Source organism: Salmo salar, chromosome 01 (assembly GCF_965601325.2).
Source record: "Salmo salar chromosome 01, fSalSal1, whole genome shotgun sequence".
In the NCBI taxonomy this organism is placed as follows: domain Eukaryota; kingdom Metazoa; phylum Chordata; class Actinopteri; order Salmoniformes; family Salmonidae; genus Salmo; species Salmo salar.
Genome location: NC_138291.1, coordinates 89,678,761 through 89,693,821, shown reverse-complemented (window position 1 = coordinate 89,693,821; position 15,061 = coordinate 89,678,761). Strand labels below are relative to the sequence as shown.

The following is a 15,061-nucleotide window of genomic DNA, read 5'->3' as shown; positions in this document are numbered from 1 at the left end:
CAGAGAGATTTACATCGTTATCGAAACGTCACGCCAGGGTAAGCCTACACGAAACTCATCCCTTGTTTTGAGTGTTTCTAAAATCCCCTATGGGAAAAAATGAACGGTGGAAAAACGATTGGAACCATTTCCCTGTTTGATCGATAGGTGTTATGGGTATTATGACACCTCCACTGTGGGACTCTGTGAAGGAGCACAAAAATGAAGGTGCCTTGGCTTCAAAACAGCGTCCTCTGTTAGCAATCTGTGTGTATATATATAAATCGTTGGGCGGAGCTCTAGACAACGAGGTACACCGTTTCTCAGAAAGAGAGGAACCTTAACGGCGGTGGGTACGCACGCACGCTATTGCATCAATTGCTGTTTTTCCTAATGGCAACGGAGGAAAAAAGGAAATCGGTGCCGCAGGCTGTATTAGCAGTCGGCTCGTTACCGACACCTCAGGGCTACAATAACAATAATAATAATAACAACAACAATAACAATAAAGACAGCGAGGTAAGCGAGAATACGACCACCTCGAGCGCTACCGAATCAAGTGGAACGGAAACGCACAGCATCGGGAACGGTTGTGGAGTCAATCCAACAGTGGGAAATAACGGGAAATGGGTCCGTTTGAACGTGGGCGGTACCGTATTCCTCACAACGCGGCATACCCTACTCAAAGAACAGACTTCATTTCTCTATCGGCTCTGCCAACAACAGGACTTGCATTCGGACACGGTAAGAAGAGAATTGATCAAGCGCTTGTCTTCGCTTTGATCAAGATGACATCCGAATCTGATAAGGCAAGACGAATGAGTGAATGCTACCAGAGTGGCTCTGGTACTGCAGTGACAAGTGGGTCAGGTGGATGTGCAAGTGCTGCCTCATTCAGGCCTGTGTAGCGTGTCTATGCTCGAACACCTGTTATCTAGGGTCGGATTTTCGAGACAAGAGGGGTGGTGGCGTAGTATAAACAAAAGCTACAGGTATACAGTGCCTTCATAAAGTATTCACACCTCTTGACTTTTTCCACATTTTGTTATGTTACAGCCTAAATTCAAATTACATTGAATTGAGATTTTGTGTCACTGGCCTGTACAGAATACCCCATAATGTCAAAGTGGAATTATGTTTTTAGAAATGTTTACAAATTAATTAAATGAAAAGCTGAAATGTCTTTAGTAAGAATGTGCTTAACAAGTCACATAATACATTGCATGGACTCAGTTTGTGTGCAATAATAGAGCTTAACATTATTTTGAATACCTCATCTCTGTACTCCACACAACAATTATCTGTAGGTCCCTCAGTGAATTTCAAACACAGATTCAACCACAAAGACCAGGGAGGTTTTCCAATGCCTCGTTATGAAGGGCACCATTTTATTTATTTTACCTTTAATTAACTAGGCAAGTCAGTTAAGAAACAATTCTTATTTTCAATGACAGCCTAGGAACAGTGGGTTAACCACCTTGTTCAGGGGCAGAATGATAGATTTGTACCTTGTCAGCTCGGGGATTCGATCTTGCAACCTTTTGGTTACTAGTCCAATGCTCTAACCACTAGGCTACGCTGGGCACATATCAAATGGGATATTCAAAAGGGATATTCAATGTTAACATTGAATATCCCTTTGAGCATGGTGAAGTTGTTAATTACACTTTGGATGGCGTATTAACACACCCAGCCACTACAAACATGCAACTGCTCGGGATTTCACCATGAGGCCAATGATGACTTTAAAACAGTTAGAGTTTAATGGCTGATAGGAGAAAACTAGGGGATAGATCAACAACATTGTACTTACTCCACCGATTTTTATGATTTTTCAACGCCGATACCGATTATTGGAGGGCCAAAAAAGCTGATGCCGATTAATCGGCCGTTTAAAAAATATATATATATATATTGTATTTGTAATAATGACAATTACAACAATACTGAATGAACACTTATTTTAACTTAATGGAATACATCAATAAAATCAATTTAGCCTCAAATAAATAATGAAACATGTTCAATTTGGTTTAAATAATGCAAAAACAAAGTGTTGGAGAAGAAAGTAAAAGTGCCATGTAAAAAAGCTAACATTTAAGTTCCTTGCTCAGAACATGAGAACATATGGAAGCTGGTGGTTCCTTTTAACATGAGTCTTCAATATTCCCAGGTAAGAAGTTTTAGGTTGTAGTTATTATAGGACTATTTCTCTCTATACGATTTGTATTTCATATACCTTTGACTATTGGATGTTCGTATAGGCACTTTAGTATTGCCAGTGTAACAGTATAGCTTCCGTCCCTCTCCTCGCTCCTACCTGGGCTCGAACCAGGATCACATCGACAACATCCACCCTCGAAGCGGCGTTACCCACGCAGAGCAAGGGGAACAACTACTCCAAGTCTCAGAGCGAGTGACGTTTGAAACGCTATTAGCGCGCACCCCGCTAACTAGCTAGCCATTTCACATCGGTTACACCAGCCTAATCTTGGGAGTTGATAGGCTTGAAGTCATAAACAGCGCAATGCTTGAAGCATTGCGAAGAGCTGCTGGCAAACGCACGAAAGTGCTGTTTGAATGAATACTTACGAGCCTGCTGGTGCCTACCATCGCTCAGTCAGACTGCTCTACCAAATCATAGACTTAATTATAACATAACACACAGAAATACGAGCCTTTGGTCATTAAAATGGTCGAATCCGGAAACTATCATTTCGAAAACAAAACGTTTTTTTCTTTCAGTGAAATACGGAACCGTTCCGTATTTTATCTAAAGGATGGCATCCCTAAGTCTAAATATTGCTGTTACATTGTACAACCTTCAATGTTATGTCATAATTAATTACGGCCTTTGTTAGGAATAAATGGACTTCACACAGTTCGCAATGAGCCAGGCGGCCCAAACTGCTGCATATACCCTGACTGCTTGCACGGAACGCAAGAGAAGTGACACAATTTCCCTAGATATAAGAAATTCATGTTAGCGGGCAATATTAACTAAATATGCAGGTTTAAAAATATATACTTGTGTATTGATTTTAAAGAAAGGCATCGATGTTTATGGTTAGGTACATTGGTGCCAGGGGCGGAAATCACGGGGGGGACGGGGGGGACACGACCCCCCCCATCCTGGGAAAAATATGATTTGTCCCCCCCAATATATCACTGAAACATAACTATGTAATTTAAATAATATTAATAATACGCAATGAAAGCAATTGTTCTGATTATAGACACTTAATAGCGCGTTTTTAAGTTTCAAAAGATTGCGACCCCCCCCGCCCTTTGCCTCACAATGGTTTGATCCACTGCCAGTTCCTTAGTTTGCACGTAACTGCCGTGAGGTTCATCCAGTCAATCGCGCACACACACACTAGCTGAATATGCAGAGCTAGCGCGCAAATATTAACTATTAAGCTAGCTAGTACCTATTCCATTTATGTGGCGTCGTCAAAGATGGAATCAGCATGCAGATGATGTAAGTTAGTGCTTCAAAGTCCCTGTGATAAGGTTAGCGATAAACTGAAATCCAAACTGAACAGAACTACACTCTCTTCTACCATTGTCTTAAATATATTTAATGGTCTCGTTGCAAAAGCTAAATTGTCGCAAGGGAACTTTTATTTATTTATTTTATTTCACCTTTATTTAACCCGGGTAGCAAAGATTATAGCAAACACCACTGAAACTGAATTGGTGCTCGCTAGCTTTGCAAATTCAGCTATTGTTGGAAGCCAGCCAATATGAAACAAACTATTAAAATTACAAAAGGTTGCAGCATATGTTGTGTAAATGGTGAACTCATAAAGCTGTCAACTCTTGTCATTTTAATCCGTTTCACATTTGCTAGCTACCTTTTAGATCGAAGCCCAAATAGAATGATTGAAGATGATAGAAGCCCATCTCCTACTGTAAATAACCTACACACTGTGTGTGTGTGTAGCCAGCCAGCCAGCCAGGTAGAAAATGGCAGAAAAATAAAAGACGGACATCAGAGTATTTTTCAATACACCAAAACGCATAGTAAGAACCCTAGTAGCCTAATATCTCAAAGACTAGTTGATAAAATGTTCATAAGAAAGAAATGAAATTCTAATGGAAATGTTTCACAATGATGTCATTAGGCAGAGCAGGCAACAGATGGCACACAGACAGCAGAGTTGGGGACAGATATGCGGGACAGACTGGCAGAGACAGGGAGTCTCAGGTAAGTTTGTTGAGTCTTTGTTTGGCAACATTATGAAAGGTTCTCAATTTTTTGGACTTGTAAAATAGGAACATAATTGGAAAATGCCATGGATACCCCCACTCTCAACTTAAACTGGTGACTGAACTAAGATTTGTTAAAGGCAATGGTATTGCTGTTGTGATTAGTTGTGTAGTTTTGGGTACCGGTAGTTAGGAGTATGGCAAACACCTTATTTCTTTGGTTCCTCAATATACATTTACCATATTACAATGTAGGCTATGTGTTACAGCACTACTTTTGGTGTCCCCCTCAGGAATTGCTCTTGAGAAAATTTCATGTAATTGTCCCCTCCAAAGTGGATATCAGATTTTCGCCCCTGATTGGTGCAACGACAGTGCAATGTAATGGAGTGCAATGTAAGGCAGGTGGTTAGAGCGTTGGACTAGTAACTGGAAGGTTGCAAAAACGAATCCCCAAGCTGACAAGGTAAAAATCTGCTGTTCTGCCCCTAAACAAGGCAGTTAACCCACTGTTCTTAGGCCGTCATTGAAAATAAGAATGTGTATAATAATTTGTTCTTAACTGACTTGTCTAGTTAAACAACGGTAAAATTCAAAATCGTTTGTTATGACAAGGAGTTGACGTGATAACACAAACAGACTTGCCTAGTTAAATAAAGGTGTAGAAAAATAAAATCGGTGTCCAAAAATACCGATTACCTATTGTTATGAAAACTTGAAATCGGCCCTAATAATTCGGCCATTCCGATTAATCGGTCGACCTCTACTCCACAATACTAACCTCAATGACAAAAGAAGGAAACCTGTATAGAATACAAATATTCCAAAACATGCATCCTGTTTGCAATAAGGCACTAAAGTAAAACTGCAAAAAATGTGGCAAAGAAATTAACTTTATGTCCTGAATACAAAGTGTTATGTTTTGGGCAAATCCAACATAACACATCACTGAGTACCACTCTTCAAATTTTCATGCATAGCGGTGGCTGCATCATGTTATGGGAATGCTTGTCATCGGCAAGGACTAGGGATTTTTTTATGATAAAAAGAAAAAGAATAGAACTAAGCACAGGCAAAATCCTAGAGGAAAACCTTATTTCAGTCTGCTTTCCAACAGACACTGCGAGACAAATTCACCTTTCAGCAGGACAATAACCCAAAACACAAGGCCAAATATACACTGGAGTTGCTTACCAAGACGTCATTGAATGTTCCTGAGTGGCATAGCTACGGTTTCGACTTAAGTTCCCTGTAGCTCAGTTGGTAGAGCATGGGGTTTGCAACGCCAGGGTTGTGGGTTTGATTCCCACGGGGGGCCAGCACAGGAATTTTTTTTAATGAAATGTATGCATTCACTACTGTAAGTCGCTCTGGATAAGAGCGTCTGCTAAATGACAAAAAAAAAGTTGTATTGACTATTGACTATGGCAAGACTTGAAAATGGCTGTCTAGCAATGATCAACAACCAACTTGACAGAACTTATATTGCAAATATTCTACAATCCAGGTGTGCAAAACTCTTAGAGATTTACCCAGAAAGACTCGCAGCTGGAATAGCAGCCAAAGTTGACTCTAACATGTATTGACTCGGGTGTGAAAACTTATGTAAATGAGATTTCTCTATTTAATTTTAAATAAATTTGCAAACCTTTCTAAAAACATGTTTTTACTTTGTCATTGTGGGGTATTGTGTGTAGATGGGTGAGATTTGTAAAACATTTTTTTTAAATCCATTTTGAATTCCACAACAGAATGTGGAATAAGTCAAAACGAATTAATACTTTCTGAATGGACTGTAGGTTGTCAACATGTGACTGATCTGTTCATGAAATACCGTACATCACTAATGCAGTAGGGCTATATAATATGATTCATTTCAGAGTGACTGTCTGTCTTTCCGTCTGTTTGTAGCCTATGATTACAGATGGTCTCGTCCCTTGGCCACATGCATAACCCAGTGTTGTACTGTCAGTTGACTGGCTCCTGCACCAGTGGCCACAATGAATAGATGAGGCGCATCGTCTTTGTGTGTGACCTTTTATTTTTCTGACTTGATCACTAATAATCAGATCAATTTGAGTGCTCTTCTTTTGATGGCCTGATCAATCCTACCCTGCTCTCCTCCACGTCTAGATGTGGTTAGTTCATTTCAGACATTAGGCTGGATATGAGTCAAGCAAGACCTGATGCGGTTAAGTTTATGTATGATACCGCTTATTTTAGAATCTGACCAAAATAGCTTTTTACCACCTGAGGAACATTGCCAAGATTTGTCCTTTTCTATCTCAGGCTGATACATAGAAGCTCATCCATGCTTTTATTACAAGCAGGTTTGACTACTGTAATGCTCTCCTGTCTGGTCTACCCAAGAAAGCCATTGGTCAACTGCAAAACGTACAGAATTCTGCAGCACGGGTACTGACCAAGACCAGACGGAGACACTAGCGGTTCTGGGGGCCCAGTGCCCCTGTAACAACAATTTTGGACCCCCTTGTGGCCTCCCTAAATGTGGAGTGTGAAAAAATTTTTACATAACAAATTTTTGCTATCGTTCTTTTTTTACATCCGTTATTAATGTAACTGGCCCCTCTAACAGTACAACTGGCCCCAGCTTGGCCCCCCCAGTTGAAATGGTCTAGAACTGCCACTGGACGGAGAGCACACATTACACTGGTTTTAAAGTCTCTGCACTGGCTGCCTGTGAGTTTTAAAATTCATTTTAAGATTCTTCTATTGGTTTTTAAATCAATCCTTGATTGTGCACCCCAATACATGTCAAACATGCTTTTAAGTTATGTACCCAGTAGGTCCCTCAGGTCCTCTGGAACTGGCCTTTTAACTATCCCAAAGCCTAGGACCCAGAGGCATGGAGAGGCAGCCTTTAGTTATTATGCCCCCAGCCTCTGGAATAGCCTGCCAGAGAACCTGAGGGGGGCCCAAACTGTGATCTTAAAACACACCTTTTTATCTTTGCTTTTCCTTAGGGTGCTTTTTAGTCTTTCAGTTTGTATTGTTCTACTTTTCTTTTTTTATCCTCTTATGTTTGTTGTGTAGTAAATGTTTCTGTTTATTTCTATTTTTTCCTGTGAAGTGCAAGCTATATAAATAAAGCTTGATTTGATTAGTGCACTAGTGTCCATGAGTCTCACTCCTCCTCTCCTTCCTATCTCACTCTGGTTTCAGTTATTGTTTTCTCCTTAGAATAAGTCAAATGATTGTATGTGTGTCTGTCTCTGTGTTGAGACAAACAACACCCCTGTTTTCCTAACAGGTTTTTCCTGTGGGACCCAGTGAGGCCCCCATAGGGACCTGGAACTAGGCTAGGCAAACTGTGTAGTTCCTTGGGAAAACGCCGGGTAAACCATTAACACACCAGGTGAGGGTTGACTTTTCCGTGACGGCTGTTTAATGGGCCGACCGGTGGCGGTGTGGCTGAACGAACAGGACAGGAAATACAGAGAGAGAGAGTAGATCATTTTTAATCTTCACCCTCACTGTGTGCCTGTGCGTTCATGTTTCATTTATAGCAATGGTACTGGGATATTCTGGTGTTGTCATCATACATGACAACACCGGTCTAAGGCACTGCATCTCAGTGCAGGAGGTGTCACTGCAGTCCCTGGTTCGAATCCAGGCTGCATCACATCCGGCCGTGATTGGGAGTCCCATAGGGTGGCGCACAATTGTCCCAGCGTCGTCCGGGCTTGGCCGGGGTAGGCCGTCATTGTAAATAAGAATTTGTTCTTTACTGACTTGCATAGTTAAATAAAGATTACATTTTAAAAATAATATAAAAAATACATACTGTCATGTCCAATGAGGTGTCTGTCTGTCTGTCCTCAACTGCAGTTGCTCTGGGTTGTCTCTCCCTGCCCCTGTCCAGCCCCCTTTTCCCCAGCACCTATACCTCTACCCCTGCCCTTGTCTATCTCCCCTTTATCTCCCTCTCCCTCCTCCTTTCTCCAGTGTCTGCCAGCTCTCGTCAACAGTCCATTCTCCTTTTCTCTGCCTGGCTCCCAAGACTCAGCTTCATTCAGCTGAGTGCCTCACTTACCCTCCATCCTTCCGGGCCATCTCGCTCTTGCGCCCTCTCTCTCATTCTGATCTGCAGGCTCTCATTCTTTAAGGAATGAGGAAAGGGCCTTCCCCAATCTATTGCTACAAAGATCGAAGTACAGACTCGTCTACAATGTTATTGTATGCTGTAGCGTTAAGATTTCCCTTCACTGTAACTAAGGGGTCTATCTTGAACCATGAAAAACAGCCCCAGACCATTATTCCTCCTCCACCAAACTTTACAGTTTGCACTATGCATTAGGGCAGGTAGCGTTCTCCTGGCATCCGACAAACTCAGATTTGTCCGTCGGACTGCCAGATGCGTGATTAATCACTCCAGAGAACGCGTTTCCACTGCTCCAGAGAACGCGTTTCCACTGCTCCAGAGTCCAATGGCGGCGAGCTTTACACCACTCCAGCTTGGCATTGCGGCATGGTGATCTTAGGCTTGTGTGCTCAGCCATGGAAACCTATTTCATGCAGCTCCAGACTAAAAGTTATTGTGCTGACGTTGCTTCTAGAGGCAGTTTGGAACTCGGTGGTGAGTGTTGCAACCGAGGACAGACGATTTTTATGCGCTTCAGCACTCGGCAGTCCCATTCTGTGAGCTTGTGTGGCCTACCACTTCGGGGCTAAGACGTCGTTGCTCCTAGATGTTTCCACTTCACAATAACAGGACTTACAGTGGACCGGGGCAGCTCAAGCAGGGCAGAAATTTGACAAACTGACTTGTTGGAAAGGTGGCATCCTATGACGGTGCCACGTTGAAAGTCACTGAGCTCTTTAGTAAGGCCATTCTACCAATGTTTGTCTCTGGAGATTGCATGGCTGTATGCTCAGTTTTATTCACCTGTCATCAACATGTGTGGCTGAAATAGCCGAATCCATTAATTTGAAGGGGCATTCACAGACTTTTGTATATATAGTTTACTTCTCACTTTCTGCTCTTCTGCTACCTCGCTCCACTCTGTTCCTGTTCCTCAATCCCTCTCTCCCATTCTCCTCTTTTTGAACTCCTTGGCCTCTCTCTCATCTCTCTCTACCTCCCTCTTTCTTTCTAGTGTCTCTGTGTTTGTGGATGGGTGCCTGGGGCTGGTTGAGTAATCGGCAGGAAGGGAGCGCTCTATGGAGATGCTGTAAAGGCACTGGCAGGCCGTCAGCCAAGAAAGGGCCAAGCCATGTGAATGTAACAGGCTCTCTCTCCAACTCTCTCTCTTCTGTCTCTCCCTTCTCTCCATGCTACTCTTTCTTCATTCTTAGCCCCTATCTCTCTCTACCCCCCCATCCCTAGGCTGTAAGAGAGACTCAATCACTAATTATCGTCCTTCTCAACAAAAGAGGACTTTTGCTATTAGTAGTAACAGGTAATCGGAAGGGGGTTTCAATTCTACATATTGACCAAAACCCAATAGACTAGAATAGCGCAATAGAATAGCACTTAATATTGATCTCCTATTCATACTAGTAATTCCTATGGTTCTCTCCTCTACTGCAGGATGAGACAGGGGCCTATGTGATAGACAGAGACCCCACCTACTTTGGCCCCATCCTCAACTACCTGCGACACGGAAAACTGGTCTACAACAAGGAGTTGGCTGAAGAAGGTACTGGATTACGTTTGGTATTTTTTGACATGTACTACATAATGTGTTATGATGCCATTTTTAATGCATTGTAAGACTAGCAATAAGCATGCAGCAGTGGTGCGTGGGTAAAATCACTGGGGAAGCTAGTAAAAAAGCCATACTTCAACCTATGTGTTGTGATAATTGAGTTGCTTTCTCTATAACCTGTTAGTTCATATTCCTTCACACCGTGATATATAGGTCTAAGGCCGAGACAATAAGAAGACACAGTGGTAGAATAAATTCAACCAGACCTTTGTTTCATCACAACCGGAGAGCAACCTCTTTCCGGCAATGTCCACAAAGCATATTGCATGTAACAAACAGTTACATGACCTACAGCCTGGTCAAGCAAGTTAATGTTTCCCACATTTTCGGACCACTAAACAACTATTGATTTAGAATTACATGAGTTACCCAAGTCGCAAACATTTCAACATCATCTAATAACCTATGCTTAGTCTAAGACAGTTTTTTTATTGTATTTTTTTTATTTCACCTTTATTTAACCAGGTAGGCTAGTTGAGAACAACTTCTCATTTACAACTGCGACCTGGCAGTGACAACTAAAAGATACCAAAAACTATTTAGTCCAATCAGCATAAGATAAGTATGATTTGGATGTCCATGGTTCTGATTTCTCTCTCTCTCTCTGTGTGTGTGTGTGTGTGTGTGTGTGTGTGTGTGTGTGTGTGTGTGTGTGTGTGTGTGTGTGTGTGTGTGTGTGTGTGTGTGTGTGTGTGTGTGTGTGTGTGTGTGTGTGTGTGTGTGTGTGTGTGTGTGTGTGTGTGTGTGTGTGTGTGTGTGTGTGTGTGTGTGTGTGTGTGTGTATGTGTATGTGTATGTGTGTGTGTATGTGTGTGTGTGTGTGTGTTCTCTCTCCCAGGTGTGTTGGAGGAGGCTGAGTTCTACAACATCACTCCTCTGATCAAACTGATCAAGGAGCGGATCCTGGAGCGGGACTGTAAAGTCACACAGGTCAAACACACACACGCACACTGTACATAAGCGGTCGAGTTATACACAAATACAAGATGGCTACAGGTTAAAACAACAGACTCGCACCCAGTGCTTTGTGCCGAAAGTTCTGCCATGTTTCCCTCTGTATTTTCTAGTATATTCCACCCATCCCCTCTGTCCTGTCTACATGATGTCGCCTCTCTAGTATTTCTGTTATGTATCTCTCCATCTTCCTCTCTCTGTATTATACAGTTTACTGCCCCTTGGCTACACACACACACACACACACACACACACACACACACACACACACACACACACACACACACATCCACACACACTGCCTCCCTATACCCCCTCCTTTTCACCCACCACCCCTCTCGCTCTCCCTATCCTCTTTTTCTCTGCCTTTTCTTTCCTTTCCTTACAAACACCTATCACCTTCTCCAACTTTTGACTACTCTGTCTTACTCACTCTCTCCGTCTCTCAGCAGGTGCCTCCTAAACATGTGTACCGGGTGCTGCAGTGTTTACATATCTCTCTCTCCACACTCTTCTCTCTCTCTGTCTATCAGCAGGTGCCTCCTAAACATGTGTACCGGGTGCTGCAGTGTTTACATATCTCTCTCTCCACACTCTTCTCTCTCTCTGTCTATCAGCAGGTGCCTCCTAAACATGTGTACCGGGTGCTGCAGTGCCAGGAGGAGGAGCTGACCCAGATGGTTTCCACCATGTCGGACGGCTGGCAGTTTGAGCAGGTCAGCGTACGCGCCTGCCGAAAGCCCCACACTGGACTGCTCTGGACTGTGGGTTGGACTTGCTGCTCCTCTGCTCTACCACCCACGCAACCAATCAACTCCTTTCCTGCTCTCTGTTAGCCAATCAGAGCCTCAGAGGAAGACCAATCAGAGACCAAGGCCCAGTCCTAATCTGCTCACAAAGACAGCCTCCTTTTCACATTTCCTTCCCCTCAGAAGAAGACTGATCTAAACAGACATGTTGTGTTGCAAACACAGACCAGTGATCATAAGGGGAAGGAGATGCAAAAAGGATGCAGAGCTAAGGAAGTTCCAATAGAAGCTACCATATGTTGGCACATTGACAGTTTAGTAAAAAGTATTGAGTGATGCTGTAATGCTAAACATTGCCGTCACTGTGACAGGGTGTACAGTTCAGTCTCACTGCCCGTAGTTGTAGTGCTGCTAAGCTGTCCTTCTCATCTGTCCCTGCTCTCAGCATGAGCATCCATGGGCTTACCTGCTGTGATATGGGGCCATCTCTCTCTCTCTCTCTCTTGCGCTCTCTCTCCGTGTGTGTGACTCACTCGCTCTCTCCTCTCTCTCTGTGTGTGCGTGTGGTAGATGGTGAACATTGGTTCGTCGTACAGCTATGGGACAGAGGACCAGGCAGAGTTTCTGTGTGTGGTGTCCAAGGAGCTACACACACCTGGCTCAGGCCTGGGCACTGAACAGAGCCACAAGACCAAGGTGACACTGACACACAGGAAACACACACGGGTACACATGCGTCAGATGGATATACTCCTACATTGTACACCATTCACCTATCACCACCATTCACTTCCACCAAGGTCTGAAGTAGCAGGATATGGATCTGTCCCTTTGTGACATTTCTCCTTATCCAAGATGATCTCGGCATCCTTTGATCTTAGTCTCAGCATTCTCCACTCAAACACTCCAATTTTTTTTTTTTACCCATTTTCTCCCCAATTTTGTGGTATCCAATTGGTAGTTACAGTCTTGTCTCATCGCGGAAACTCCCGTACGGACTCGGGAGAGGCGAAGGTCGAGAGCCGTGCATCCTCCGAAACACAACCCAGCCAAGCCGCACTGCTTCTTGACACAATGCCTGCTTAACCCAGAAGCCAGCCGCACCAATGTGTCGGAGGAAACACCGTACACCTGGCGACCTGGTCAGCGTGCACTGCTCCCGGCCCGCCACAGGAGTCGCTAACACGCGATGGGACAAGGACATCCCTGCCGGCCAAACCCTCCCCTAACCCGGACGACGCTGGGCCAATTGTGCACCATCCCATGGGTCTCCCGGTCGCGACCGGCTGCGACAGAGCCTGGACTCGAACCAGGATCTCTAGTGGCACAGCCTTAGACCACTGCGGCACTCAGGAGGCAACACTCCAAATGTCACACACACATCTCCCAAATGTAATTCACAAGCACATTCACTCTATCGTCCATATGTTCTCTCTCTCTCTCCATGATACTCATCAATCTGTTCATTATTTTTTGTCATTTTTTATTCTCCACATTTTTATTCGAGGGAAGGCTTCAGAGGTGCAGGATGAGGAGGAGGAGGAGGAGGAGGAGGAGGGAGGAGAGAGAAATACCACCCTGAATGAGTGCATAAGGGAATGACAGTCTTGTGTCAATGTTCCAAGGACGTGAATTGGTGAGGATCCATGCTAGTGTTGTTGGCTGGTGGTGGCTAGTAGCAGTAGTAGACCGTGTGATCAAAAGGGATCCAGGGCTATTTCACAGCATGGCATTCCCTTACCCCAAACTCAACACAGTAATCAAAGGCCAAGGATGGACTGTAACCTTTATTAAAGTTTTTGTTGTTGTTGATTTTTACAATATGTAGAGAAAAAAGCAGGCCTTGAACTTTTGCTCCCCGTCAAAAAATGTTGGCTTCTATTTGTTTGAAATACTAATTGTGATGCCAGAGAGCTTGATAATACTCAGGGGCCTTTGTGTCCTGCCTGGGACATGATTTGATCAGCAGCATAACCCAGCTATTCTGATGATGAGCTAGTCTCCCTAGGAAGATGGGTTGCCTCTCACATGAACAATGCCCTAGATGCCTCTCACATGAACAATGCCCTAGATGCCTCTCACATGAACAATGTTCTAGATGCCTCTCACATGAACAATGTTCTAGATGCCTCTCACATGAACAATGTTCTAGATGCCTCTCACATGAACAATGTTCTAGATGCCTCTCACATGAACAATGTTCTAGATGCCTCTCACATGAACAATGCCCTAGATGCCTCTCACATGAACAATGCCCTAGATGCCTCTCACATGAACAATGTTCTAGATGCCTCTCACATGAACAATGTTCTAGATGCCTCTCACATGAACAATGTTCTAGATGCCTCTCACATGAACAATGTTCTAGATGCCTCTCACATGAACAATGTTCTAGATGCCTCTCACATGAACAATGTTCTAGATGCCTCTCACATGAACAATGCCCTAGATGCCTCTCACATGAACAATGCCCTAGATGCCTCTCACATGAACAATGTTCTAGATGCCTCTCACATGAACAATGTTCTAGATGCCTCTCACATGAACAATGCCCTAGATGCCTCTCACATAAACAATGTTCTAGATGCCTCTCACATGAACAATGCCCTAGATGCCTCTCACATGAACAATGTTCTAGATGCCTCTCACATGAACAATGTTCTAGATGCCTCTCACATGAACAATGTCCTAGATCTGGGATATCCGAGACTAATAATGAGCTGACGCTGCTGTGCTGCCACTGATCCAAACCCTCTCTTAAAGGTCTCTCATTACCAATGACATGGAATAGCCCTGACCTTTTGTGTAATAGTGGTATTAGTGTATTTTACAGTTCACATACACACACACCATTTTACTTGTACAAGTGTAAAGGGGACATAGTTTGTGAAAACGTCACAAAGTGGAGCTGCTGCATTTTATGTTTATCCAAACACCAATGAATCAATCAAGTGTATGTTGTTGTTTTCCATCCACAACAAGGGGACACACACTATTACTGTCACCATGGTCACCATCAGCATCAAACATGACATTTCTGTGATTGTTTCCCACGTCATCCAATCCAAGCTGATCCACAGCTTGAAATGTTTCTCAATATTGTGATGGTTTATATGAACATGATAATCTGTCTTTAAAGATGGTTTCTCCTTTCTCTGCTTGTCTTCCAGCTTTTTCACATCCACGGATCCCGGATGTACTAGAGAGAAATGTATTTTTTTAGCTTGACATTCCATTATGTGTTTGTTTATATATGTTGTATTGTTGTTGCTTTGGGAAAAAAACTACCAATAAATGCTCAAACATTATTTTCAAATATTATTGAAACATAAGCAGAAATGTCCCTCACGCCAACATTTTCAAAATGTGAGACATGTTAGTAAAAGCATTTTGTATAAATATCATTTTAAAATGTATTTTCATTCTAATCACCACTTA

At 43.2% G+C, this 15,061-nt stretch overlaps 1 protein-coding gene across 9 annotated transcripts; it reads left to right on the top strand.

Annotated features, from left to right (window-relative positions):
- Positions 1-170: 170 nt before the first annotated feature.
- LOC106609366 (BTB/POZ domain-containing protein KCTD5) lies at positions 171-14,931 on the top strand. Of its 9 annotated transcripts, none has more exons than XM_014208166.3 (7): positions 172-723; positions 9,743-9,851; positions 10,759-10,850; positions 11,492-11,638; positions 12,194-12,319; positions 13,136-13,259; positions 14,794-14,931. In XM_014208166.3, exons 1-6 carry the CDS (start codon positions 373-375, stop codon positions 13,223-13,225), a joined length of 915 nt encoding a protein of 304 aa, XP_014063641.1. In that variant the 5' UTR covers positions 172-372; the 3' UTR covers positions 13,226-13,259; positions 14,794-14,931. The 9 variants fall into 9 exon arrangements, with proteins under 9 accessions (XP_014063625.1, XP_014063618.1, XP_014063641.1 ...); XM_014208170.2 differs by having other exon boundaries at positions 173-723; positions 11,492-11,590; XM_014208177.2 differs by having other exon boundaries at positions 174-723; positions 11,495-11,590.
- The last annotated feature ends 130 nt before the right edge of the window (positions 14,932-15,061 follow it).

Excerpts from the sequence above, each read along its gene's own strand:
- LOC106609366 (XM_014208143.3), top strand. The coding sequence starts at position 373 with ATGGCAACGGAGGAAAAAAGGAAATCGGTGCCGCAGGCTGTATTAGCA. Across the intron at positions 9,852-10,758 it reads CAAGGAGTTGGCTGAAGAAG|GTGTGTTGGAGGAGGCTGAG; the intron begins GTACTGGATTAC and ends TCTCTCTCCCAG. Across the intron at positions 11,639-12,193 it reads ACACTGGACTGCTCTGGACT|ATGGTGAACATTGGTTCGTC; the intron begins GTGGGTTGGACT and ends TGCGTGTGGTAG.